Source organism: Centruroides sculpturatus, unplaced genomic scaffold (assembly GCF_000671375.1).
Source record: "Centruroides sculpturatus isolate CEXI.00-Female unplaced genomic scaffold, Cexi_2.0 scaffold268, whole genome shotgun sequence".
In the NCBI taxonomy this organism is placed as follows: domain Eukaryota; kingdom Metazoa; phylum Arthropoda; class Arachnida; order Scorpiones; family Buthidae; genus Centruroides; species Centruroides sculpturatus.
In genome coordinates this window covers 367446-394667 of record NW_019384499.1, presented here as the reverse complement: position 1 = coordinate 394667, position 27222 = coordinate 367446, and the positions used below count along the sequence as shown (strand labels likewise).

Here is a 27222-nt window from a genome sequence, read left to right as displayed (position 1 = left end):
AATCAATAATTGGGTTCAATGTATCAAATGCAGAAAAATTCTCTCTTTCAACTTTGCTGATCCATAGGTCAATTTTAGCGATAAACGCACTAATTTTATCTTCAAATGCAAATACTGTATATTGCTAGTGCCTTCCAATTTCATATTTCTTGACCATGCACCATACCCTAGCCCAGTCCGCTATCAGCTCTAACCTTAATGTACCACGCATTGTCATCAACTCGTCGTCATTGATTTAATAATTTAGGGATGACTTTAAGGACCACTTCAAGTGCTTCCAGGGACCACCAGTGGTCCATGGACCACAGGTTAAGAACCACGGGTTTAAACCAATTCAATATGGTTTGGAATGTTAGTATCTTGCCATTTTTTCCAATGTCAAAATGTTATGTTAAAATAGTGTTATTGTTTTAAAAAAAATGCTTCTATAGCAAATGGTTGCTGTTTTCTTAACCAACAATTCATGGCTACTGAAAACTGAATTATTCTATACAACAATATGTTTCAGCATGCCAAATACAAACTTGTTAGCATAACAACAAATTTATATTATCTAATTGTCTCTGGTGTATCCTATATAATCAATTATTATAATATCTAAAGCTTACAAATATAATACCAAAATCATTTTGAAGTAGTTACTTTTGTGGCAAAGTCATAAATAAAAAATTGAAAAAACCTACAATCAGTTTCTACTATCTAAAGTTAAATAAGTATAATTCTATTATTATATGACAATTACTTTAAAAAAAATAAACACACAAAAAATTCATTTCTTGTGTATTATTTCCAAGTAGAATGTATTAAAGGTATTAGTATTCAGTAAATAAATAATAAATTCAAAAACCTTATATCACTAAACATACAGCAGTAAAATGTTTATCTATTTAAACAGTAATAAATGCACTTTTCAAAAGTGTTTTATTTACATGTTTACAGTGCTTTACACTGTCCATATTTTTTGAATGTATTAATTTATGACTCCATTATCAGGCATAGAATATCTGCAGACCAATACAAAATCACAGTCAAAATTACCATACAACCAATTTTTTAACAATGAGATTTCTTATCGGTATGCAAAAGCATGAATCCTATCTGATATGTAGTATTACACTGAAATATCTGTATAAGATAAGTGGGGAAAGATGATACTCTGTAACTCATTCATTGGTCACAGTGAAACTCATTTGCAATTATTCTTGTCTACATGTGCAGACTACATGAGAGTTTCTTTTGATTTATCATCATTCATCCAAGGAATTTGCAGATTTATGATCATAGTTGCTGGTATGGAGTCATAGTACTTACTATCAGAAAGAGAAATATACTAAGTACTCTTGATTCTGTGTTTAAGGTAAACCAATATTTCATGGCTAACAAAGGATGGGTACAGACATATTTCAAAAGAGTCAGCTTTATTTGTATTTAGTTTTTACCACATTGTATTTAGTGATACCAGTTTAAGGAAAACACTTTTTGTGAAGTTAAGTCTTTTAAGTTAAAAATATAACTTGTTTACAGTTTCAGAATTTATTTTACTTTTAGTAGTGCTGCAACATGTTTGAAAAAAAGAAATTTATCAGTTTTATTTATTCATTGCTAGATCAAGCATCATAATTACCAAAGAAAAAGTAATCATGCTGTTTGGGTATTTTTAAGACAAAAGACAACCTAAATCTGACTGAACTGAATGTATCTTATGTAAGAAATGTTTTCACAGTTTGTTCTCCAGTAACACTAAATCTCACTCTTATATTCAGGAAAGACAAAATTTCAGTTGCTTACGATCTTATCAGTAAAGATCTGGTGTTTTCCATAAAGCATAGTTAAACAAATGTCTCACAATTATCCTGTACGAGGTAAAATTTTCAAAACTTAATAATGGGCAACTTCTTATTTGTTACAACATATTCAATAGCTATAGCATCTTCCCCAATTTACCTTGAATGATCTTCAGCATAGTAAATAACTTAAATATATAGTAGCTTTATAAGAGACTCTTCTGCTAGACACTGTTTACTTGGCTTGCTCCAATTCAAAAGATCACTAAACCATTCCAAAACTAAAAACAAAATTAAAACCAAAGTAGGAGGAATATATATACTATGGCTATACTGATAATGTAATACATGCCAATTAATGAGCAGAGAGAATAGCAAATGATGCTGCATTAAGTCAACTTTGTGCCTGATTCAAATGTGCATCCCAATTTTTAAGACCAGATAAGTCCAAAAAAAGACTAGCATTAGAAATGAGCAAACATGGTATTATTTTAGAAGTGTATCAAATTAACTTTATTTTAATTTTGATTATTTTTTTGTTTAAGTTTTGTTGATATAAACAAAACATTAGTTTTATATTTCAAGATCTTGAAAACATTAAGAATAGCAGTTAAAATTTATTGAATATGTAAATAGTAATGACTATTTTCTTAAGAAAATTGGTATTAATTAACATAGTTTATTGCATTACTCACAAAATAATTTGTATAATTACATGAATAATAAAATTATATAAATAAGCAAACGTGTAAGAATTTTATGGCAAAATGTAAAATTCAAAATTATGCTACAAATACAGTAAATTTTATTTCTTTAAAAAAAATGAAAATTTTAGTTACTTCAAAATAAAATAATCAAAATCACAATAAATTTATTCTGAACATTGCATATCTAAAGCAAATAAAATTAATTTAAAAGGAAAAACTTAGAAGTTAGATTATTAGCATGTACACACATTATTTTAATTGCTTTCACATTCAGTTATTTTAATTCCTATAACATTGTAATTATTATAACAACTATAGTCCATATTTTCACCATACAATAAATATACATTTGAAGATATTTTTATTTTATAAATATTTCATGATGATTTAAAATGCACCATTTATAATTAACAATAAACAAATTACTTACAGCGTAATCCTGCATTTCTTGTTCTTTTGTAGTAAGACGCATGACCAAAATATTTTCACGTCTGGTGGCTTCTAACTGTTGTTGTTTAAGTTTCTCTTCTGATTCTCTTAAACTAACAAGTTCCACTGAAGAACAAAACAAAATTGTAAATGCTTACTTAATACAAGAAAACATTTATGTAATATTAAAATCATAGTCAAAAGTATAAACAAAACATTTATAGGAAAACTAATACAGACAAAATAAAATACTATATTTTCCTTGATTTTAAAACACTTATGTACACAACACAAGCAAATTAAATAATGTTAGGAACTAATAATAAATGCTTTTGGCTATACTCCTGAATAGTAAAATCACTTCAAATGAGCTTTGTCAGTAGCAAGTATTTAAACTTTTTTAATGTTCAAAATGGCATAATAATGCAGCATTAAAATGATAATTGTATATGCAAAAGAGCATGAAAACAGAACTGTTAAAAATTACCTGTTTCTTCATGGCATATGTATTGTTTTTCTAACTTAATATTATTTATGTGTTATAATTATTATACATTAATAATTATAACATGTAAATATAATTAAGCACAATAAAATTAATTATTTTAAAATTTTCCTCAAAGAAAAATCTTACAGTTTGATTCCAAATTCATGTTGTGTCTTAAAATCAAGTAAATAAATATAAACATATAAGCATATTTTTCACCAAAAAATTAAAATTAGAAGACATGCAGTTTCATCAGCAATACAGAAAAAACTAAAAAACTTTTTATCTTTTCTTGTATCACCAATAAAAACGTGTATCTCCTAATTTGAAATAAAGGAAATATTGTATTTAAAAACTACATAAAAAAGTACTTATTTTGCCTGTGCGTAACCATGATGTATTTATTTCATTTTCAACAACCAGAAAAATACAAGAAAATCATTAATGTGATATTACTGTAATTAGTGACACACAAATTTTATATATTTGTACAATACATTTATCATTCTGTAAAAAGTAACTTCTACAATATTTAGAATTATTATTGGTTTCAATAAATACTGCTCATAATGTTTTAAGTATACTTAGTGCTCACTTGACACCAATTTACTAAGTTTATAATATGAGGAGAAAATTACAAGTACATTTGCAATTATTTATAATTATTGTTGTAGAATTTTCTTTATAAATATAAAAACTGATTCCATGAGATAAAAATTAAATGCTGGAAATTTTCAAACACAATCCAATAATAATAATATTAACTAAATTCTTTTCTTGAAAGCCAATTAATATAATTTGTATTTATTATCTTTTTTCAAATAACATGAATCTATATCCACATTAACAACACATAAGACAGTAAATTATAAACACACTTGTCTTGTTTACATTGCCATTTTAAATTTATACAGCATCTACAGTTTGTTAGAATTGCCAATTCTTTGTTTTTTAACTGCTTGGTAGTAGGAAGTGCTCCTTACAATTTCTACTTTACATACATTTATTCTTTAAATTTTTAATGCCACAACTAAAACTGGATAAACTAGTAAATCAACATTACATACCCAAACTCCAGCATTCATTGAATAGTTTGTTTTACAAATGTTTTCAGTGGGCTTAAGCCATCATTGTGAGCTTAAAGCTACCTTTTGAATGTAGAATAAAATTTAAGATGGAATGCCTTCTTCCTTTGAAACTTGGAATGCTATATGCACTGGTATCATTTGAATGTCAAAGATTGAGTTCTGACTGGTCAGTTGTAATCATTACATGCTTGGCCTAGGAGAGTGATATTCTGGATCTCAAATAAGGCTCTCAGACCTATGCCACTGAGTTGTGTCTTTGTAGTTGATGCCATTCCATCTTGTTCTATATTCAAAAGGTAACCATAACCTGACCATAGCGGCTTAAGCCCAATGAAAATGTTTTGCTTTTCTTGATGTATGCTGGAGTTTGGGTACATAATATAACATTTATTCTTTATTAAACATCTTATCTCATATCTACCCATCACCAATGATAAGGATTAAGCCTGTTTCCCATACCAACTACCACTATTATCACTACCATCAATCAGTGATTTCACAAAACTTGGGCAAATAATCATCTTACTTATTTTTATTAATATTTTTAAAAGCATAGATCATATTTATTTTAATGTTAATTTTAAAAATGTTTTGAGTCTTTATTAAGAAGTCCTTTAATTAGCATCTTGTGCTAAAAAGCAGATCATTTATAGTGTTGCTGATGACTTCAATTTTATTTCTGTTAATCAACATATCACATCAAGTTTATAATTATGCATTTTATCTTATAATGATGACACACATTTAAAGCATTCTTTAATCTAAAAAATGTTTATATTACTTTATTTGTTTGCTGTTTGCAGTAAATTATATATTAGGCCTATTTAATTATTTGTATGATTTAATTTGAATTTTCCAAACTACCTAGTAATAATTATTAATTGGTTCATATATTATTGCTTTATTTTGTGTAGTTTGCAATAATTTTCAGAGAAATTTTGTGTATGTTCTAGGAGAATTTTGGATCCTAAAAATATTCTACACCTCTGCCATATATAACATAAAAAACTAATGTAATAAAGTACCTATACCATAATTTCACTGTAATGAATACTGTAATAAACTGTTCATCATTTTGCTATTACAAATTATATTTTATTGACATGTTTTTAATGCCAATATTCAAACTTCTCTAAATAAAATTTTTGGACAATTTGTTTTTGTAGTTCCTTCAACTTCAAATTATATGATTTCTACTATAGTAAAAATGCATTTTATATGATTTAAAGAATGAAATATTGATATCACGTAACTTGAAACAGTTTTTAACATATTAAAACATAACAAAAACCCAAAATACAGCACAAAAAAATAACAAATTTAATTTAAAATAAATACTTTTGGTACTTAAACAACGATCATCACATATTATCCAGTTTTTTGAGATAGTAGACAGTTTGCAACATATATCTGAGATGTTTGTTTTTATTTTTTATTCTTTATTCTTATACAAGGATGATTCAAAAAGTATGGTTATTGCTCTCAGCAAAACTAATCTAATAGATGTGCACTAATCAAATACATTATCATATGTCTATATCCCACTATGCTTATAAAGCACTACTTCAACACCTATGCATCCTCTGTGAACAATGGAAACAAACCAAATTCCCAGACTTCCTTGCAAAATGTAAGTTTGCCATATCACAGAAATTCTGTTGGCAGAAAGGTTGAATTGCTGGACTGTGGAAGAAGAAAGATAAAAAATTCAATGGTAATAGGGCCTTGGTAAGACTGGTGTAGAGATCCAAAACATTCTAACTAAAGTGTATGAGCCAAACATCATGAGCTTTCACAACATACAGAACAGGCACAAGAAGTTTTCAGAAAGCTGAGACTGTGTGAAAGACAAGAATCAAAGGAATAGGTCTGCCACTGCCTCTAATAATGGTTATTTTCAAGGAATTAAACAAATCATCAGAAAAGATCATTGTATTCACACATGCACAATTGCTGTTGCATCACATATCTCAGTTGGGTTAGCACACAGCATTACTTTTATGGCAATAAACTTCAGAAAAGTAGCAGCCAGATAGGTTCCTCAACAGCTGACTGAAAGTCATTGTCTCAACCATATGTGGAGAAGCCTTGAGTGGACAATGCAAGTTGAGAAATTTTCAGGGCTGTGGAGTCGGAGTTGGAGTTGTGGAGTTTTGGTGTTTTAGCCAAAGTCAAAGTCGTCAAAAAATCTGCCAACTCCAACTCCTTTTTACTTACCAACTTGTTATGTATATAAAACAGAAAAGTATTGGAATCGTGTCAAATTTGACCCTCCAAGTTTTTGTTTTTTTGTAAATCTACACGTTTGGAGACCTCCTGAACCCCTCAAAAAAGCCAATAAAGGGGAAAAATTCGCACGCGCGTGTGTTGGCATCTAATTTGTTTAATTTCTTTATTTTCTGTTCTGAGATATTAAACAACATCTCAAAACAAGTAAAGTTTAAGAAACAAAATGTGGCACTGTAGCTTGCGTATAAAGGGGCATTAATACTATTAAATTTTGGTTCTTAATTAAAGGTCGACAGGGTGAAGACATAAAAGTGGTCATGTGTCATAGCTCTTAATGAATATTTTACTCGTTATTAGCGTTCAAAATTAAAAAAAAAAAATTAATAAAACTCGTCTCTACCCTCAAAGTAAGCTTGTTTGTCATTTTATAATAGTATGGTAAAACCAGTTAAGATGTTCTCACACCTAAGATGTTAGAATGTATATGGACACGATTTAGTTCAACTACTTTGACTTAAATAACTAACTAATGTATTAAACCATCTGACTCCGATTCTGACCACTCTGACCACAGAAATTATTAGGCTTCAAACAAGGTGAACGAAATCATGCCCCCCACACAGTCTAACATCCACACACATTAAAAAAACCTCGAATCTTTTGCGTATCTAGAAATTTCGAGGTGTCCCGAGTCCAAAAATGTAAAAATTTGGGAGGGGTCATTTTTTGACCGAGCGCTACACTTTTCCTACTACTAATTTTTACTTTTCCTACTACTAATTTTTACTTTTCCTACTACCGAGCCGGAAAAGTAAAAATTATTGAATACATATTTACCATTACTTAGAGAAGTCTTTTAGCTTTGGAATAAAAAGTTTCTACGCTCTATCTTTATTAGAACTCTATTTATTGAATCTTTTATTCTGAGGTCACGTGATGACATCAGAATTTCCAGGTCTCTTTCAGTAACAAGTCTGCCCCTAGTCGGAGTCAGATGGTAAGGAAAAGTTGGAGTCGGTAAATTTTTACGCGACTCCACAGCCCTGGAAATTTCTGCTCAGGACCATTCCTGGGTTGTTGACCATCCAGGTGAAAAACAATACTGCTGCCTTTATTAATTTATTATTTAACTAGCAGACCCGCCATGCCTTGTTGTGGCTCAAAATGTATCTATTATAAATGTATAACACTTCCCCAGTGGGGGGAAATTTTTCGAAAAATTTTTTCTTAGTGTACTGTACATTCTGTTGACGTACCCTATTAAAACGCAATCAAAACGCAAAAACCCGCATCTAAAATAGTATAATAGAAGCCAAGTTTTTCAGAGTAAGCCTTAATCCTGTCTCTCTCCCCCGCGGGGAGAATATCAAGTCTCTTCTTAGTGTACATTCTATTGACGTACTCTATTAAAACGCAATCAAAAACGAAAAAAACTGCATCTAAAATGGTATAAATAGAAGCAGAGTTCTTTACGGTAACCTTTTCCGTAAGGCTTACCGTAAAGAACTGTCCATCCCCCATGTTTAACGGAATAATATATAGCCTATGTCCACCCTGAAGTTCCATTCTAAATATTGGTGAAAAAATTTTTGAAATCGGATGAGTAGTTTCGGAGATTACCTGCTGCATACAAACTAACATACATACATACATACAAACATTACCTCTTTATAATATTAGTATAGATTGAAAATTTCATACACAGTGTTTTCTTTTATATCTGTGAATAATACAGCTTCAAAATATAGTTTTATATCTATATATACATAATTTTTAATAATTGATAATCATAATCAACAAATTTTAATTATTATTCTTATTAGACAAAATTTTACACATAATAAATGGTCTGCAGTTGCCCCTGGATTTGGCTGTCCAGGTACAGAGGCATCTTTTTCACCTCTATCATGAACAGCACTGTTCCTGGCTCATAGATATGATACCAAAACCATGGGCTGGAACTTCTCAACACATTTTCAGAGGAGACAAAGTTTAGAGATACCATTCCATACCAGAATCAAAATGACAATGACAATCACTATTGTAGAAACCTTTTTCATCTCCCATGATAAGAGATTTCAAGATAACTAAAGTCAGTTGGAAAGGTAGTCACGACTGTCTTTTAAAATATGAAATGCATTTTACTAGCAGACTTTGTGCATTACAATAAAACAATTAATGCCAAACAATACTATCAAATATTATTAAAGCTGAAGAAAGTGAGATGTCATAACCTCTGTAAAGTTAATAAACTCTACAGAAATTATGGCTGATCTCACATATAACCCAGAATAAATTTTAAAATATTTTTGTACCAAAAAGGCATAAAATCTGGCAAATTTTGAATAGTTACTCTTAAAGGGCTGGCAGTATTAATTAGCTAGTTTCATCAGTTGTTCTTTAAAGGAGAATATCACATATTGAATTGAAAATAAGAAGGATGTTTGAAAAATTATAACAGATGTTACTCAAATCAGATCACAAAAATTTGATAATTGAATCTGAAAATTAAACTGATGTCAACAAAACTGATAGAGTGGAGAAGCGTGAAGAAAATTCTGATATTGAACAAGAAATTTCTAATGATGAAAAAGTTAACATATTATGTTAGCATATTAATGCATATATAGTCAGTATATAAAGTATAGTAATGCATATGTTGGCATATGTAGTCAATAGTCCAGTTTATGAACTAAAATGATGATAACACGTGTCCTCAAATGACCCAACCCAGAAACTTCCACAAAAACATTACTGAGAATGATTGAATCATCTCCCTTATAGTCCCAACCTTGCACTCAGTGATTTTTTCATAGATGATTTCCAGTAACTAGTGCAGTGCTGGGCAAATGTTTGACAATGCAGTTACATCAAAAAGTAGAATAGTAATGGTAATTTGTTGCAATGTACATTGTGTTTCTTAAAATAAATTCTTATTGATTTGAAAAAACTAATAAATTTACTTTTTGAACCCTCCTAATTTTATACCTTACATGTTTTACTTATTTAACCCATAATGTTTATTAATGATTTGAAAGATACGGATTACTAAATTAGTTGTTTAATAACTTAATTCCAAAAATAACTTTTTGAAATAACTTAGATTTAGACTTTACATTGTTTCTGTATTTTAAGATTTGGCTTTTTTTACCTTTTGATTTGCCATTTGTTAATCTTTAAGAATATGTTAAAACCAAGTCTGTGGAGTCAGAGTTATGAAGAATTTCTGGCCAGAGTCGGGAAAAATGTGTCGACTCTGACTTTGGCATTTCAAATTTAATTTAGTTTTTTATTTCAATAAAAGAAAATTTATTTTATATTTAATAATTTTTTTAAATGTTTTTGTATTTTGTTATAATTCATTTATTTTAAATACAAAATGCATCAATTTAATTTATTAAATATGTATTACTAGTAGCCCGGGATGCCCCCTAGTGGGCATTCTTTACAAATTCCCATGAGGCACAGTTCCTTTGACTTTTTTATTCCTATCAATATGTTCTACAGCTCTGTTAAAGTCCCAATCGCGTCATGCGTATCTAGATTCCTACCTATTAGACATTCTATAAATGCTTTAAAATAGTTTAATTTGTTTATTTACCTTCACTTGTAAACCTCAATTTTAAATGTATCAGCCATTTTTTCAATAAATTTCCTGTGAGTCAATGCGCGATGTTCACTAAAAGTCATGGGATATTGTAAACGTGCAGCACAAGATTAATCAAAGCATATAATAAGGCAAGGCATATAATAATTATTTATACTATTCCATGGTATAAATAATAAATTCATATCAATAATAAATTCTTATTACAAATAAAAATAATTTATTGTTAATTTAAAATCATCGCTAAGGCACCTCTAGTGCCCGTTTTTGGCATACTGTTACATGGACAAACACACAGTGAATGGGTTATATAGATAGATTATTTGTAGTATTTGTGTTTAGTAGTTAAATTGTTTCAACTTAATTGAATTTGAATATTTTAGAATCATTCCTTTATTATCCCTGCTCGAAATAAGTACTCTATTTTTCTGAATGAGCGAGACTAATTGATCAGAGTATATATTTTCTTTTCTGAACAAGGAGCTGAAGTAACTAGATTGCACTTTTTAGTGGGACTAACTCTTCTAAAAGGGTGAAATTGGAGTGCAAATGCTGTCAAATATATGTAGATGTAAAATTTTATTGTCCCCTTTCTCCACTTATTAAATATTTGTTAAAAATTAATTTTTTATACAAATAAATATTAATTTAAGTTAAATATTAAATATACTAATTATAAAAGTATTTGTGTAAATGCCCAGGGCTCCTTTCAGAGTTCAAAGTAGGGTACCCACCCCCCTATGTGCCCTCTGCCTCCATAAAATGACTTGGTTTGTAATTTTGCCTGAGTTGGCCTACTAAAATTATCAGGAGTCAAAGTCAGAGTAGAGTGTTTTTTTTTTTTTTTTTACTGACTCCGCAACCCTGGTTAAAACAATTTTAAATTTTAAAACAAACTAAAAATTATAGATTGTATATCAAAAATTAAGTTTGATTTATTCAATCTGAAAACTATTCTTTTAATATGCAACTGTTATTGAACTGAAAGATCAAAATTATTCCTAATAAAAATTTATATTAATATTTTAGTCTGTACTATTTTTGTTTCATTTAAATATTTTATTTCAAAAACTTCTCTTAGAAATAATTTTAATGAAATAACAATAATAAATAAAATTAAATTTAAATCAACACACAAAAAATTTATACTCACAATTCTCCCCAATATCATTTGTTCTAGCTTCAAGAGCTTCAACATATTGTTCCTGTAGGAACCACCTGAACAGTAATAAATGTAAAAGTTTTAAAAAATAAACTATTTAAAACTATGGAGTCAGATTAATTTTCTAATCTTATGTAATTGTATTATAGAAAAATACAATTACATAAGATTGGAATGTAAAAGTTATTTACTAAATCTATTTAATAAAATTGTGTATTATTAAAAAATTATTTATTTATTAAAACATGCAAAATATTTGAAAAATTACAATCAAATAATGCAAATTCATATCTTAAATCACATTCATTACTAATAAATTTTTTAATACAGTCAAACCTATCTATAACAGAACCTGTATATAGTAAAAACCTATCATTAATGGAAAATTTCTTCAGTCCCTTGAATTTTTGCAATAAGTAATGTAAATTAACCTGTATATAGCAGAACCTGTTCAACACAGAAACAGAAAAGAAAATTTGGCCGTATAACAGAAAAATCGGCATCTTTATTCGATTTAACACAAATTTAACAAGTTTACAAGCCTAGCATATACAAATCATAAAAAGTAAAAAAATACACAAACACAATATAGAATAGAAAAATATGACTACTGTATTACAGTAATTTTATTGGAATTTGAATGGAAAGGTTTTGCATAGTTTTATTAACAGCTGTTTTTACTTAAGATAAATATGTGATGTAATAAGTTGTGAAATTTAACACATTATTCCTGATGTAAGATTGTATTCTTTGTTTTGAAGCTTATTTTAAACTTTTTTACATCATATTTCATCTGAATAAAATCAAGTTGAAATGTCTGCAGATAAAATGCACATCAGACATATTATGCATGCTTTTTAACTTTTGTAAAGAATATCATACTATACGAGGGGTCGGCAGGAGTGGTTCACGAGCCGCATGCGGCTCTTCGGACAAATTCCAATTTCACCTCATCTCAAGCAGCCTTATAACTTGAGTTTATGAGACAGAGCCGCCAAACAAACTTTGACTCGTACAGCATACTCTCTGCCACTCTAGCCCGTCCACACATGACCACACTTGCATTGATTAATATGAGCCACATGTAAGTGGTAGCATTTGAAGCATATCTATATATATAAAAATGAATGTATGTCTGTGTGTCTGTCCTTCATGAATTACCACACCGTTTATCTGATTGCCATGAAACTTTGGGAAGTTGTTTAATATACTCCAGCGAAGGTTTCTGGCATAGTACATTTATCCTACGATAGATGGTGCGCGTGTATACGAGCATTTACTGTGTGTTCGATTGATTTCAAATTGTGAAGACCATTTCCCTCCTCCAAAAAATATCTCTATATATGCATTTGTGAACTATTATTTATGATGTTTGTAATAATTTTTGTTTGATCACTTTATTTCAACTTTTCTTTTCTTTGCTAATTATGTATTCGCTCGAACTTTGTTAAAACCTTAACTGATGTAATAAGTTTGCACTTCGGGATACAGTTCGGGATACCTTAACTGTATCCCGAACAACAACCGAAGTTGTAGGAGGAAATTCGCCTATTTTACTGATCTAGGGATCTCCTTTTCCAAATTTTAATATCATCTCAAAATAATTTAAAAAGACAAATTAGAATAAAATGGTTTATTATCCAACTATCAGAAATTTCACAACATGTCAAGGAAGAGAGGAAGGAGCAATTAAATAATTAAAATTGTAAAGGATTAAAAAATATATATAAAAATGGGGAATATCGCACTTCTGACAATCGCTGCAAGTGTGTGGGCTAAATTTGGAGAATCCGTGCTTCTCGCATGGACAACTGTATGTGGCTGGCTCACGCGTCGGAAAACCTTCTGATTTATTTGTGTACGCATCAGACGGAAAAACAAAAAATATCGTGTATCCACAAGCACTCCAATAAATAAATAGAATTGAAACGACACTTTGAAATGTTTTCCCGATGAAAGTGAATAATAATAATAAGTTTCAATAAAAATGATAAAATGTAAATTGAATTTTATCATAACGAGTTTGCTTGAATTTCCTTTCTTCTGGGATCGCAGCAATGCACAATGGATAAGCTAGTCTATATATATATATATAATTATCCCATTGAATGTGTGTCCGTCGTCCAACGTCTGTCCGTGTAACGTTATGCCAAAAATGGCCACTAGAGGCGTCCCTGTCATGTGTCGTATTTTGCACATTTAAATTAACAATATAAATTATTATTTACATTAACAGTATAAATTGTTATTATACATATGTATATTACATATATACGGACAGCTCTCTGGTACTTTTGTTATCATGTTTCCATGACAATTTGGCTCTTCTCACTTGACAAACTGCCAACCCCTGCACTACACAAACAGTAATAAATACTCATACTGTGCATGGGAAAGATGCTTCTAAACTCCAAATGTGTCAAATGTGGTTTTGAAAGTTTCGTTTGAGAAATTTTGAACTAAAAGATACAAAACGTATGGATTCCCAAAAGCTATAAAGAGAAATCGTGGGAAAAAATTGTTAAAGTTTGATAAATAACAACTCACGAATTTGTAACAAATCTTAGTGTATCACAGACATGTATTGCTGAAACATTAAATCCACTGAAATGGTTGTAAAACATGCTGATGATTGTGTTCCGCATGCAGTTTGTTTTTATTCACTTATGTTGATATACATGGTAACACTGAGAAATTTATTAATCGCATTAATCAAGGGATACCTATAGTAGGTAACCTATATATAGTGAAAACCTGTCTACTATGGAAGAGTTGCTCAGTCCCTTGGGGTTCCATTATAGATAGGTTTGACTGAAAAAGCAAATAATTTTTTAAAGCTATCAATGAAAATATTTAAATTTTATACTGCTACTCATTATTTTATTTGATTAAGTTAGTTAGTTTATAATATAAATGGTTTAACATAATTATTGCTGTTTTCTCTGGATAAAAATTTTTTGTGAATTTTTCTTTATCTGAATTCAGTTCTTTCCTTTTACTAAAACCGGTGATTCATATGCTCAATGTTTTGTCATTACTGTTTCCACAGCAACTATTTGTTTGTTTAAAAGAACTAGTTGTTACACATCCAGTTTAAATATGGATATAAAGCATCAATAGTGGTGTGAAACATTCACTACTGCATAACCAAGCAATTTGCTAAAGACTGTACAGCTCAAAATTTGTTTAAGCAATTTCATGAGTACTGCAATTCTTATGCTGACATATAGAGAGCTGGTAAAATGCCAACAGTAAGCAAGAGAATCCTGGCTCAATGCTCAAGCAGAAGACAGATCATATCAAAACAGAATAATCACAGGGAGTCTACTCAAGGATGACATCCTGGTAGTGGATGATAAAAACTGGGAGAAAACTAAGACAAGGACATTATGTTCCATATGATTTGACACAGCATATAAAGCAACATTATATCAACATTTGTCAATAACTCTGCTACCATCAATAAGGATGACATCTCAGCCAAAACATTACTGATAAAAGCAGGATCCACTATGATGGTCAAGTGCAATGAGTCCAGTGGCTTAATATAAGTGAGATGGCAGATCAACACTGAAACTGGTCAGTCACAACAAGAAATGGATATTCTATACTTTCTGGTCAATACAGGGTCTACTGCTATCTTTTTGATACAGCACAAGCTATTCTGTTCAACCAGTAGATAGAAGAGCATCATAAAGAAAAGTTGTTGTTCTAGCAAAATAAAGAAACATTATCCTGATGGCCTCATGTTTCAAACATGACACAAAATAAAATAATTTATAATCTCAAATGGGAAATGTACTGTAAACATAATGATCATGGTATGGCAGCATACAGACTTTATTTTTATTAAAATTCTTTGCAATCTGTGAACTCTAATAAAATCTCTCTCTCACACATGACCATCGTGTATTCAGCCAGGCTGACAATGGCCTCTCACCACCTAACCAGCTGGAAGATGAGGGTCAAAACGTTTATAGAACAATTCTGAGATTTCTTAACTGGACCTCCAGAACAAGCTAACAGATTTACTGCTTCAACCATTTAGCCATCATGGACTATATGTTACTGCATAAAGAAGCAAATGTTTCTTAACAATCATAATACCTGTTTGATGATCAGAAAAAAAATGTTTTAAAACATTTTACATCTTAATAAAGTAATTTATTACCTTTATATGTTTATAATTATGTTTTGAATTGATAACATAAAAAAATTAATTTTTTTCATTTAACCCTTCTCTGGGCAAGGCAAGTCTTTTGGACTCATCACAGAATAATATTGTTAAATTGTTAAACTAAAAATTTATCTAGAAAATTAGCTCTTTTGACTTTATATGTTTTGTCATAATTTTTTAAATTAGGCACAAATTTTTTTTCAACAGTGTTTTTGTTTTTCTTACAAATTGTTTTAATTTTAGTTCTTTTCTTCCAAGATGTTCTAAATTATTTAATAAATTATTATAATTATTTACATAAGAGATGATACCTAATGTCTACCTCTAGTACCAAATTACTTAGTTTCTAATTATTAATTATAGCATATTAATAGCTGAATTAATTACAGCAATCATTTGGCTTAATATCAATAAATCATAGCATTGGGTTTCGGGAAGTTGATATTTACAAATTGTTTTAACAGTATTTGTGACAAAAATGGACAAGCTGGATCTCAGATTCATTGCTTTACAGCACCGCACAATTGTTTGACTGAAATTTGTAAAATTTAGGCATTAAATTGCTAGTCTTTTGTGTTTTATAAGCATTCTACATGTGTGTTGTTTGGTTGTCATTGCTATTTCACAGTACTTAATTCTTGTATAGCATTCAGGTAAGTTGACAAAGTATTGTTTTTCCTTTTATTATATTACACAAACAACATGTATATGCTATGTCTGTCTTCTAGTGACAAAGAAAAATGATAACAGATAAATTGCTGAACGCTTTGCAAGCAGACAGTTACAATAATTATGATATAAATCTTACTTAATTGTACTATAAACTAGTACATGAAAATTTAAATTTTCTTCTCTTTCTGACCCGTGGAGGAATAGTGACTTCTTAACTCTAAAACATTTATAAAAATCAAGTAGAATCAAATAGAAAAAACAAACTGGTTTCCAACAAAGAGAAACTCTATTATTACTGTAAACTTTTCCTTAAATGCATTTTGCCAGGTGCTCTGGCCTCTTCAGTAGGGTCGATTACACAACTCAATTTAAATTTCCATCCACAACAAGTATCCATTATTAATTTTTATTCTGCGATTACAACTTATATACGTCTGACGAGATTTACCCAGCATGCCGCTGGTACTGCACCATTATTTAAATTTACTGAATTATTTTGCATAACAATTGCAAAATGTTCTTTTAATCTTCTTTTCACAATATCTTTTTCCCTGTATACAATTTTTATCTTATTTATATCAATCTGACAACCATTAATATCACAAAGTAAAAAAACTGGGGAAGTATTAACCTTTAGTCGTACAGTGGCCAAATATAAGATAGATATTCTAACCTTTAATTTCCATTTTGTTTCTCCAATGTAGAAGCTTATCTATCCTATCCATATAATAATCCATATATTTCAAAAAACTGGATACTTAATTATATAACACATATCAAATAAACAATTACCAGTTCATAACCAAACAGAAAAATTCTTTCTACGAATGTTTTCATCTACAAATCATTTGGATATGTTTTAAATATTTTACATATTTTCAATTTTAACGCAACATATTTGAATTATGTAGTTAAACGGAACTTTCAAAAGCATTCTATTCTACTAGCCGTTAGTTTGATATCATCAATTCCTGAGGATGTCTATTACATATAGATGAAAACGTTCGTAGAAAGAATTTTTCTGTTTGGTTATGAACTGGTAATGGTTTATTTGGTGAGTGTTATATAATAATGCATGTTTAAACATTATATTTGCAATAACTGTTTTTAAGATACGCAACAGATGATAATGTAAAAAGGTGAGTTAAAAAATATGGGGGCACTAGATTTTTTTTAATCTCAAAGTGGGCGGTGGTCAAAATAAGTTTGAGAATCTGTGCTCTAAAGAAACGTTTTCAATTCAATTTAGAACCTGCTTCAGGCTTACATCTAAAGAAAAAATGAGAGCAAGCTGAGAATTCTATGTTCCAAATTCCAGAATGTTTTAAATACATTTTTTTTTGTCAATGCTATAACTGACTTGATCTTCTGAAATTAAAGTTAATTACAAAAATTCTTGTTGTCAATTTCTCAAAATTTTATATTATTAATTCATATGAAATAAATACGATAAAAAAAAGTATGACAATGCACAAAGTGTCCTCTATGCTTCCACACCACTTGACCGAAAGGTCAACATTGCTTTGGTGATGACTATGTCAGGATAGAAGACACTGCACAGCAACGAGGGCTGTTTTTGTTTAATGTCTATGTTGATGCTAGGTCATTCAAGCAGTTGCATGTGCAGGCAATCAGATTCAGAATGGAGATCTGAGAGACGGTGAGTCGAAAGTGAATCACTTCGTTGCCAGTTTAACAACTAATAACCGTTTATTTGAAAAGAAAAAGGATTGCATGATATATACATCATATTATGTCAAAATAACCGACCTATACACTGTAGGTGGTCACAAGAGAGAGTTTACAGGATATTGCATATAAATATAAATATCTGAAGTTTGGTTGATCTACTAGTAGACATGGTAACCTCTCTGTCCTGAGAATAGATGTGGAATAGATGTGGAATCTAGGATTGTCCCAAGTTTTGGCAACAAAGTTAATCCTATTAGGATACAATTAAGTATTTTGTTTCAAAGATGACATTAATCCAAATAAGAGGAACTTAGTAAGTCCATTTGGTGACAAAGTTAATCCAAGTAGGAGGCACAGTGTGAATGTGATGAGTTAAGGAGCTGGTGATGACTTCTGTTACAGAACCAGGCAATGACTATAACTATCGGAGGAACGGGCAGCGACTGCCTCAGCAAGCTGTTAATTGTTATACTAAAGTCGGTAGCATATGGCCGAGAGGCCAAAAGATCATGAAAAAGTGTTCCTTTTGGCATTGAGAACATGTAAAACAAAATTTCTCGGGTAATAGTTCACAATTATTGAACAACAATTATCAATTATACAGTATATATAACAAAATTGTATTGTTTTTGGTTGAAGTCTGTGTTTCCACATAAAGCATATTTATTTCACACATATTAATAATTTGATTAATGATGCAGATTCCACTGAAAATTCTATTCTTGATTTCAATTCAGATTCTTTTCAAAATTATAGTTGGATATAGCTCAGTGCTAGCAATGCAATAGCATCAGCTAGTGTTGCAACATCCATAATGCTATGCCTTTTCATTCAAATACAGTAGACCCCCCTATAATTACGATTCCGATAAAATTGTGAAAAAATTGCGACAGTATCTGTAAAAAAAGGTAAAAAAAACTTCTATAATTACGTAAAACGTCATCGGGCAGCCGAACTATTTTCCGCCATCAAGTGCCAAGCTACGGAGAATTTGCTATCGTCTGTACAGTATTATATATAAATTAGGTACTGTACATATAATTATATATAAATTAGTTACTGTATATATACATATATATTAACTTATTGTAACTTTGTTATAATTAAATATATAATTTCCGCCGTCTAGCGTGGCGCCACGCAACGGAGATTTTTACGCTAACTATCGTCTGTCAGTATGTAAATTAGGTACCGTAAGTCTAATACAGTACTGTAATTTTATACATTTCTTGTGAAAGAAACATTTCTTATTCAACNGTTTAGGCGAATAAATTGAGTTTAGTTTCGTCTGTACATATAATTATACATAAATTAGGTACTGTACATATAATTATATATAAATTAGGTTCTGTATATATAATTATATATTAACTTAATTTATTGTAACTTTATTATAATTATATATATATATTTTGCCAGGTGGCGCCACCCTACGGAGATTTTACGCTAACTATCGTCTGTACAGTATGTAAATAGGTACCGTAAGTCTAATACAGTACTGTAATTTTATACATTTCTTGTGAAAGAAACATTTCTTATTCAACGGCGATTAAAATTATTTATATTAATGATGTCCCCAAAGCTCGACAAAGTTTTTGCAGAAAAATAAGTTATTAGAAATCGCCCGCTGTTTGCTGAGCTGTTCCGTGACGAAAACAAGCTTTAGCAATGGCGATGTCGAATGGTACACACTCAGTAAGTAATCCTACAATTTTTTGTTTATAGCGTAGTTTATACGAATTATTCCCAAAAATAATATACGTATTTTGAAAATGTTGAGTCGGATTAGTCTAGAATCGATTAATTTTATGGAAGAAAACCTTTCAATCAGCCGTAGTCCATAAACTTCACACGTGTCGGGCTGTGATTGGAAGGACTCGTAAGAAATCAGATTCCTAAAGAATGGAACGTATCTATGATCTTATAGGGGGGGGTCGACTGTATATCAAAGAGTCAAATTTCATAAATGTGTCAAATAATGTAGATTTATTCTGATGTCAATTTTTATGCTATGCTATAAGTTGAGTTATATCTTAGAAGTCAATGACATTTAACAGTATACTGAACAGATTTACTGTAAAAACTTTAACTTTACTTAAAACTCAACAGTAATCACATCATCAATTCATTATTTGGTGTAATCAACTGGTAGGTCAATATCAAAAATGCAGAAGACATTAAATAATGCCAATAGTAAAATTTTGACAGCAGTTTACACAGAACTATAGTTTACTGTCTACTTTTTATTATTATTATTATTGTTGACATGACATTAACAGAAAGTTTAATTTATGCCAAATATAATCCCAAATAGTTTAGTATCCCAAAATCTTTTCTGTATGTCAAAAAAAAAAACTAAAAAATGCCAGACCTAGCAACACTGATACTTATTAGTTCTAATAATCAGTGTTACTTATATTTCTTACCACAGTTTCAGATCTTAACATACATGCCATGTAGTATGCATTTATCTAATTTTGCTAATGAAAAATTAATTGGCAATGAAAAATAATTTTATTCTTTACTTCTAGAAAACAAAATGAAACCTTAGAGTATAACAATACTTGATTGTTAATGATCATAATTTAAACAATTTTAATTATTATCTGGAATAAAAATTTAATTTTATTAAATGTTAAAGAATCATTTAAAACTGGATATCACAATAAATTTCTCTTGATTTCAAATACAGATTCAGTTACTGAAAAATGCACGATTCTTTCAATTCTTAATGTTAATTTCAATTAATCATCCAATCACTATTTCCAGCCCAAATTTCCAAATTACAAAAATATAGTGAATGATCAGTTAACGGACATAATCCGTTCCAAGACTGTGTTCGCTATCTGAATTGTTTTTTAACTGATTATCAATTTACCATAGGTTTTTATGGGAATTTGATTAAACCATTCTGGAAAACCCCCCAAAATAAAAAATTATATACTTTCTTACTACGTTTATTTATATGTAATAATAAAAATACATATATACACAGTCTTGCATTTTTATCAGTTATGTTTTTTTTTCTGTTTGTGGGGCGTTAAAGAATCTGTCCAATGTTGATTGCTTTTCTCTCTTCTTCAGGATTTTTCGGAAGTAATTAATAGCATTGTTGTCGTAGAGATCCCTAAGCCTCACCTCAACCTAGTTTGGATGCCATTTTAAGACCATTGTTCTGATATCCTCCCACTTCAAAAGATCTTTAATAGCAAGATATTGGCATTAATCCTCTTTTTCAGAAGTAAACATATCTCGCCGAGTTTCTTGGTGTTCTTCATTCAAGAGTTATTGGCGTTCTTCTGTTGTCAGATCCGTTTCAGGTTTCATTATGAGCTCTTCAATGTTCTTTATTTCTCAGAAGTGATTTTTGTTACTCCTTTACTGCTTGAGTCTTCTTGATTATACTATATCTTTCTTACATAAGATTGAACTGTGGCCTACTGTAGACCTGTTCAAGCCATACTGCCCAGCAACATCAGACATCTGCCTACATATCTTTGCTATTATACTCTCACCTTTTGAAAATAAAAACTGATGCAAAACTTAACAAGTGTATGCACAACAGTCTTGCAAATACTATAAAAAATTCTTTCTGTCAGAAAAATAAAAGGCTGGAATTACAAGGGAAAGTTGCAAAGTTCGGAGGAATACTATCTGATCAGTACATACTGGGTTGATTGTCGATGTCTCCCATGCTCCGAAAAGTTTTAAATTGTTGCCGAAGTCAAGGAAAGACCAATCGATACTCATTATTTTACATCACTTCTTCTTATGTTTGTTCTGTGAAGTGTTCATTGTCCGAACATAAAAATCTTTTGCAAAAGTGTTCGTTATCCAATTTGTTCGTTAACCAATCACCCACTGTACCAATATTAAATTCACCCTGATACTGGCTTTTTTCTAATTTTCTAATTTTGTAAAAAACAAAATTGAATATTTACAATATAAAATTTTTTAAAGTCATCTCTCTCTCACATTTTCAATTCTGTGCTGCCTAAGTATCAGCATTCAAAGATTTTCCCATACTACTACTTGCCAATCAGTGTTTCTTTTTATTTTTTCTTTGTGTCAATGCCACACATACTATCACAACAATTAATGGACTACAAGAAACCATAAGAGACGAACTACAAATGATACCACAATATGTGAAGTTTAACTTTTGTTGTCCAACTCACATTTTTATGTAAAATAACAATAAAAGTTTAAATAATATATATGGTTTAAGTACATGTATGAAGAATACAGTATTTTCAAATGTAAAAAATGGAATTTGAAAAAAAAAAAAAAAAATGTAATACATCTACAGTAGATATGATCGCTTCAACATACAAAATCTCCAGGATACAACATGAAATTTGAACATATTTTTGCTCCATGGTACAAACAAAAACTCACCATATGACATTACATTAGTTCACAGCACCACCACAATGATCACGTGTTCCTTCTGTTCATCGATCTCAGTCTGCGTGTTTGCTTTGTCTTAGAAGGATCTCGCTCGATAAAGGAAATCATGAGGTATTATCCAAAAGTGACTGATTTTATTGAAAAGAAACATCCCAAAAAGGTTCGCACTGGCCGTATTGCTGCTCATTTTAATGACATTTGCCTAAGTCATTTTAGAAACATTTTAAAAAGTAGGCAAAGTCAAACCTCTTTGGATAGATATTTTACCAAGTGACCTCTATCCAGTGAAAGTGCTGGTGGAAGTGAAGGAAAGAAAGCAAAAAGAAGGGAATAAAAAATTTTAAAAATGTATATAAAACAGAAAAGTAAAAAAATTAGTGTTAAGTTATTTTTAAGTTATTGTTATATTATGTTATGTAAGTTAAGTTTTAGTATCATTTCCCTTCTCCCTCTCCTCCGCCACCAATTTACACCTCCACCGTTGTCTATCCTCAAAGGTAAAGTGTAAATAAAACTACATTTTTAATCAATTATTATTCTATTATGGTTATTTATACATTTACAACTACAAAATGCATTTTTAAGTGTTTTCCATACTAAAGTTACTAAGTAGTTTTTTCAATGTACTACTTAGCTTTAATTTGAGTGTGTTTTTCATGTTGGAACGAATTATCTAGTTTTACATGTAATTATATGGGAAAAAATGATTCACCTTATGACATTTTCATAATATGATCTCACAAGGATACCCTACGGCTTTGGGGAAACGGATTTTGATGATCTTTGGTGTAGAGGTAGTACACCATGTGAGTGTACTACCTGTAAAACACTAAAGTGCAATATTCAAATATAATCGAGAAAAATAAACTTAAAAAAAGTTTCTATAGCTTTAAACCATGGTTTTCCTAGAAAGTTCATGGTTGGCTTAATTCTCAAATGTTCCTGATCAGAGAAATTTATAACTCTTCATAAACACTATCCCATTATGGGTAAATTCTTAGCAACTACAGTGGGTGATTGGTTAATGAACAGTTTGAACTGCAAACAAATTGGACAATGAACACTTTCACAAAAAATTTTTTATGTTCAGACAACAAACACATGTTCGGAACAAATACAAGGCCAAACAAAAAAGTGACGCTGTGTATAAGATTTGTAGAACTGTATTTTACTGCCATCTATGTACTGTACAGTTTCTGGAATGAGACTTTCACAACTGCATACATAACCCTTCTGTGCACTAGTTGATTTCTGTTCTCTGAATTTTTGTAAGTGCTTTTCTGATCTTATTTAAAAAAAACTGAAAATATTATGCGACCTAAAATGGCAGAGTATCAAGACAGAAACCAAGCAAAAGATAATAGCCAAGATAGAGAGTGGGCACAAGATGTCTAATGTTGCTATTCAGTATGGCTTGAAAAGGTCTACAGTAGGCACAATCTTAGCTAAGAAAGATTCAAGAAGACTGAAGTCGTTAAAAGAGTAATGAAATTCACATTTGAGAAACAAAGATATGCTATCCATGAAAAAATAAAGAGATTGCTTTTAGTTTGGATAAAAGAATGGGAAATGAAAAGAGATGTAATTAGTATGACTGCCATTCAAGGTTAGAGAAATTTTTGAAGAACTGAAGAAACAAACTCCACATTCATCATATGAAGAGATAGAATTCAAGGCTACCAAGGAATAGTTTGCAAAGTTTAGAAGAACATAAAACTTGTGGTAATGTATCGTGCATCTGCTAGTGAGAATAAAAGAAGAAGCTGAGAAGTTCTTTCTCAAATTTCATGAATTCATTAAAAAAGGATATTGTCCACAACAAATTTTCAATTGTGATGAAACTGGTTTATTTTGGAAGTGCACAGCAAACCATATCTACACATCATGAAAAATGAGAAAAATATTCCTGGCACAAGCTCATGAAAGACCTAATGTAGTGGTGATATTAAGTTTAAACCACTTCTTGTCTATGAGTCTGAGAATTCTAGAGCATTCAAAAAAAATTCCATAACTAAAGAAAGACTGCCAGTAATGTGGAGATTGAATAAAAGGGCATGAGTTATACAAATTCTTTTCAAAGAATGGCTGTTTAAAGTTTGTGCCCCAAGCATCAAAGATTACCTTCTGACCAATGAATTGCCATTGAAAGTTCTGTTACTATTGGACAATACACAGGAATACCCAAAAGACCTTGAAGATAATTTGCTGGAAGACTTTTTCTGGCTAACACTCCACTTTCTGCCTCTAAATATCACTTTGACTTTGTTGATTCAGTCAATGGATCAGAAGGTTATTGCAAGTTTCAAAAAATTGTATCTTTCCACACTGTTTTGCCTGTGTTTTCAAGCATGCCAGTTCTCCTCAACAACGACATTAAAAATGTTTTGGAAAGAAAAATTTGATATTCTTGGTCTCGATTTTGATGGATTCCATGTTGCTTGAATGGTGCTTGACTTTCAACTGGTGACACTGCGTTCTTACCTGCATTTAAAGGTTTATGTTTGAACATGTTATAATATGTTGGTACAAGAATGTTCAGGTGCATTGAAATCAAAATCCTTCCAAACAATTTTTAGTTACGGACTTTTTCCACAAACTTTTTGAAGCACCCACGTAGTAAGAAATATAATTTTTCATTTATATTTTAGAGTCTCTAGAATGAATTAATAAAATTTCCATAAAAATCTATGATAAATCGATAATCAGTTAACGAACAATTCGGGTAGCGAACATCATCTTTGAATGAATTATGTTCATTAACCGATCACCCATGTATAATAAAATGTTTGTTTAAAAACTCTCAAATTAATTTGTACTGCACATCAAATATTTCCATCCATCAAAAAAAATTTTTGTTCAGACAAAAATAAAATTATGAAAACAAAATTGGTATTTATTTAGTAAAGTTAATGAAATATCAGAATAGCTGAATATATTGGCTCTACTCTAAACAAAAAAAATGAAAGTGCACTGATACCATATTTTGGCTCACAAAACTTTCCTTTCTTATCACAGTGAATCTTGAATGCTTAACACCAGAATAAAAATTCATGCCTTATAAACTCTAGCAACACGTTTATTAAAGTAAAAATGTTAACATGTCTTCTTCAGTTACTAAACTATTGAATGCAAAATCTGAATGTAAAAGAATACAACATAACAAATTTATACCTAACAGAAATGAGATATAATAAAAACTGTATTGCATTGTGATCCATGAATGAACTCTAACTTGATTAAACTTTTGTTTTACAGCTACAATATATTTCATGTTTATTGTTGTTGTTATTTTGTTTTTTATCTTCATTACAGTCGACCCTCCTATAAGATATAGATACGTTCCAATTTATTAGGAATCCGATTTCTTACAAGTCGTTCCAATCACAGCCGACACGTGTCAAGTTTACGGACTATGGCTGATTAAAAGGTTTTCTTCCATAAAATTAATCGATTCTACACTAATCCGACTCAACATTTCCAAAATACGTATATTTTTTCGTAGTTTTATAGGAATCATAATTATAGAGACCGTAATTATAGGGGGGTCGACTGTATTTAAATTTTATTACATCTTATTTCCTACAAATACCATTAAAAAAACTTCTAAAAAGGACTTTCTCACTTTTCAATTCTAAAATTTCAATAATCTATAAAAAGGAAGAATAAAACTCACTCCATCAGTAGCATGTAAGGAAAAGTCTATTTGTTAAGTTGGTACTTTGTCAACTGTAGAACTATATCATCATTATAAATGTATTTTTATAGTTTAATGTTTAAATTTATTTTTTAAACTAAATTTTTCTTACATTAATCCAAAAGAAAATAAATGGCACTAACAAACAAAAATGCAGAATATCATTAATATATTGATGTTAATGTAATTCTGTTTTGTTTCTTTTCAGATATCACTTCCCTGTAAACCATTAAGGATTATAGAGAAAGGAAAATTTAGAAAATATGCAAACTAAACATCTATAATAATTTAAGAAATGCAATAAAATAATCATTACATATAATCATTTATCATTTTAACATTATTACAATTTTCTTCATTTTATATAAAAACTGATTAAAAATAAAGCTTTTATATCATATCACTACAATAAAGCAGTGTTTTTCAACCTGTGGGTTGCAACCCCCAGGGGGTCGCAAAGTCTCACACGGGGTCGCGGGTGAAAGAAAAAGACAAGTGTTTGTAGGTCCTACACTACAATAAAAAAAACTAGAATTTCAGTGAGAAGGCTGTTCCTGTTCATTTTACAGTACAATTGTTTTTCGATCGACATTTAAAGACAGAAAATTAAATACGTAGTTTTTAAAATCACTGATATAGTTTTAATATGATCCTGGGGGGGTCACCAGATTTTTTTTAACTTGTAAAAGGGGTCGTGTATTCAAGAAGGTTGAAAAACACAGCAATAAAGCATCATATAAGTAGAATTCTTACTTTTTGATTAAATCGTCTTTTGACATATGTTCAATTTCATCCTTAGTTAAGCAAATCTGAAATACAAAAAAAATATTTTCAGTAACTAAATTATTTAATTTCACTGACACAAATTAACAAAAATATCTCTCATACATCACTTGTGCTTTATATACAAGAATTAGTTTCTCTATAATAACACATCACAAATAATCAGCATTGTTTTAAGATAGAAAATTGAAATCATAAAAAATAAATATTTTTACTTAGAAAATAAAATTTTAAAAATTTAATACAAAATTTCATCCAAAATTATTACATATTATATTGAGAATTCAATGTATCAGACTCA

The 27222-nt window shown here is 29.9% G+C and overlaps 1 protein-coding gene across 1 annotated transcript; it reads right to left on the bottom strand.

Annotated features, from left to right (window-relative positions):
- Nucleotides 1–2836: 2836 nt before the first annotated feature.
- Nucleotides 2837–26983, bottom strand: LOC111622003 (pre-mRNA-splicing regulator WTAP-like). Its single transcript, XM_023364300.1, has 3 exons — nucleotides 26892–26983; nucleotides 11485–11549; nucleotides 2837–3046 (listed from the first exon to the last, which is right to left on the bottom strand). Exons 1-3 carry the CDS (start codon nucleotides 26915–26917, stop codon nucleotides 2853–2855), a joined length of 285 nt encoding a protein of 94 aa, XP_023220068.1. The 5' UTR covers nucleotides 26918–26983; the 3' UTR covers nucleotides 2837–2852.
- Nucleotides 26984–27222: the final 239 nt, after the last annotated feature.

Bases quoted from the DNA above. Each gene is read 5' to 3' on its own strand.
- LOC111622003 (XM_023364300.1), bottom strand. From the start codon at position 26,917: ATGTCAAAAGACGATTTAATCAAAAA. The intron at 11,550-26,891 runs GTAAGAATTCTA...ATTACTGTTCAG, and splicing joins AAAGACGATTTAATCAAAAA to GTGGTTCCTACAGGAACAAT. The intron at 3,047-11,484 runs GTGAGTATAAAT...TTTGTTCTTCAG, and splicing joins AAATGATATTGGGGAGAATT to TGGAACTTGTTAGTTTAAGA.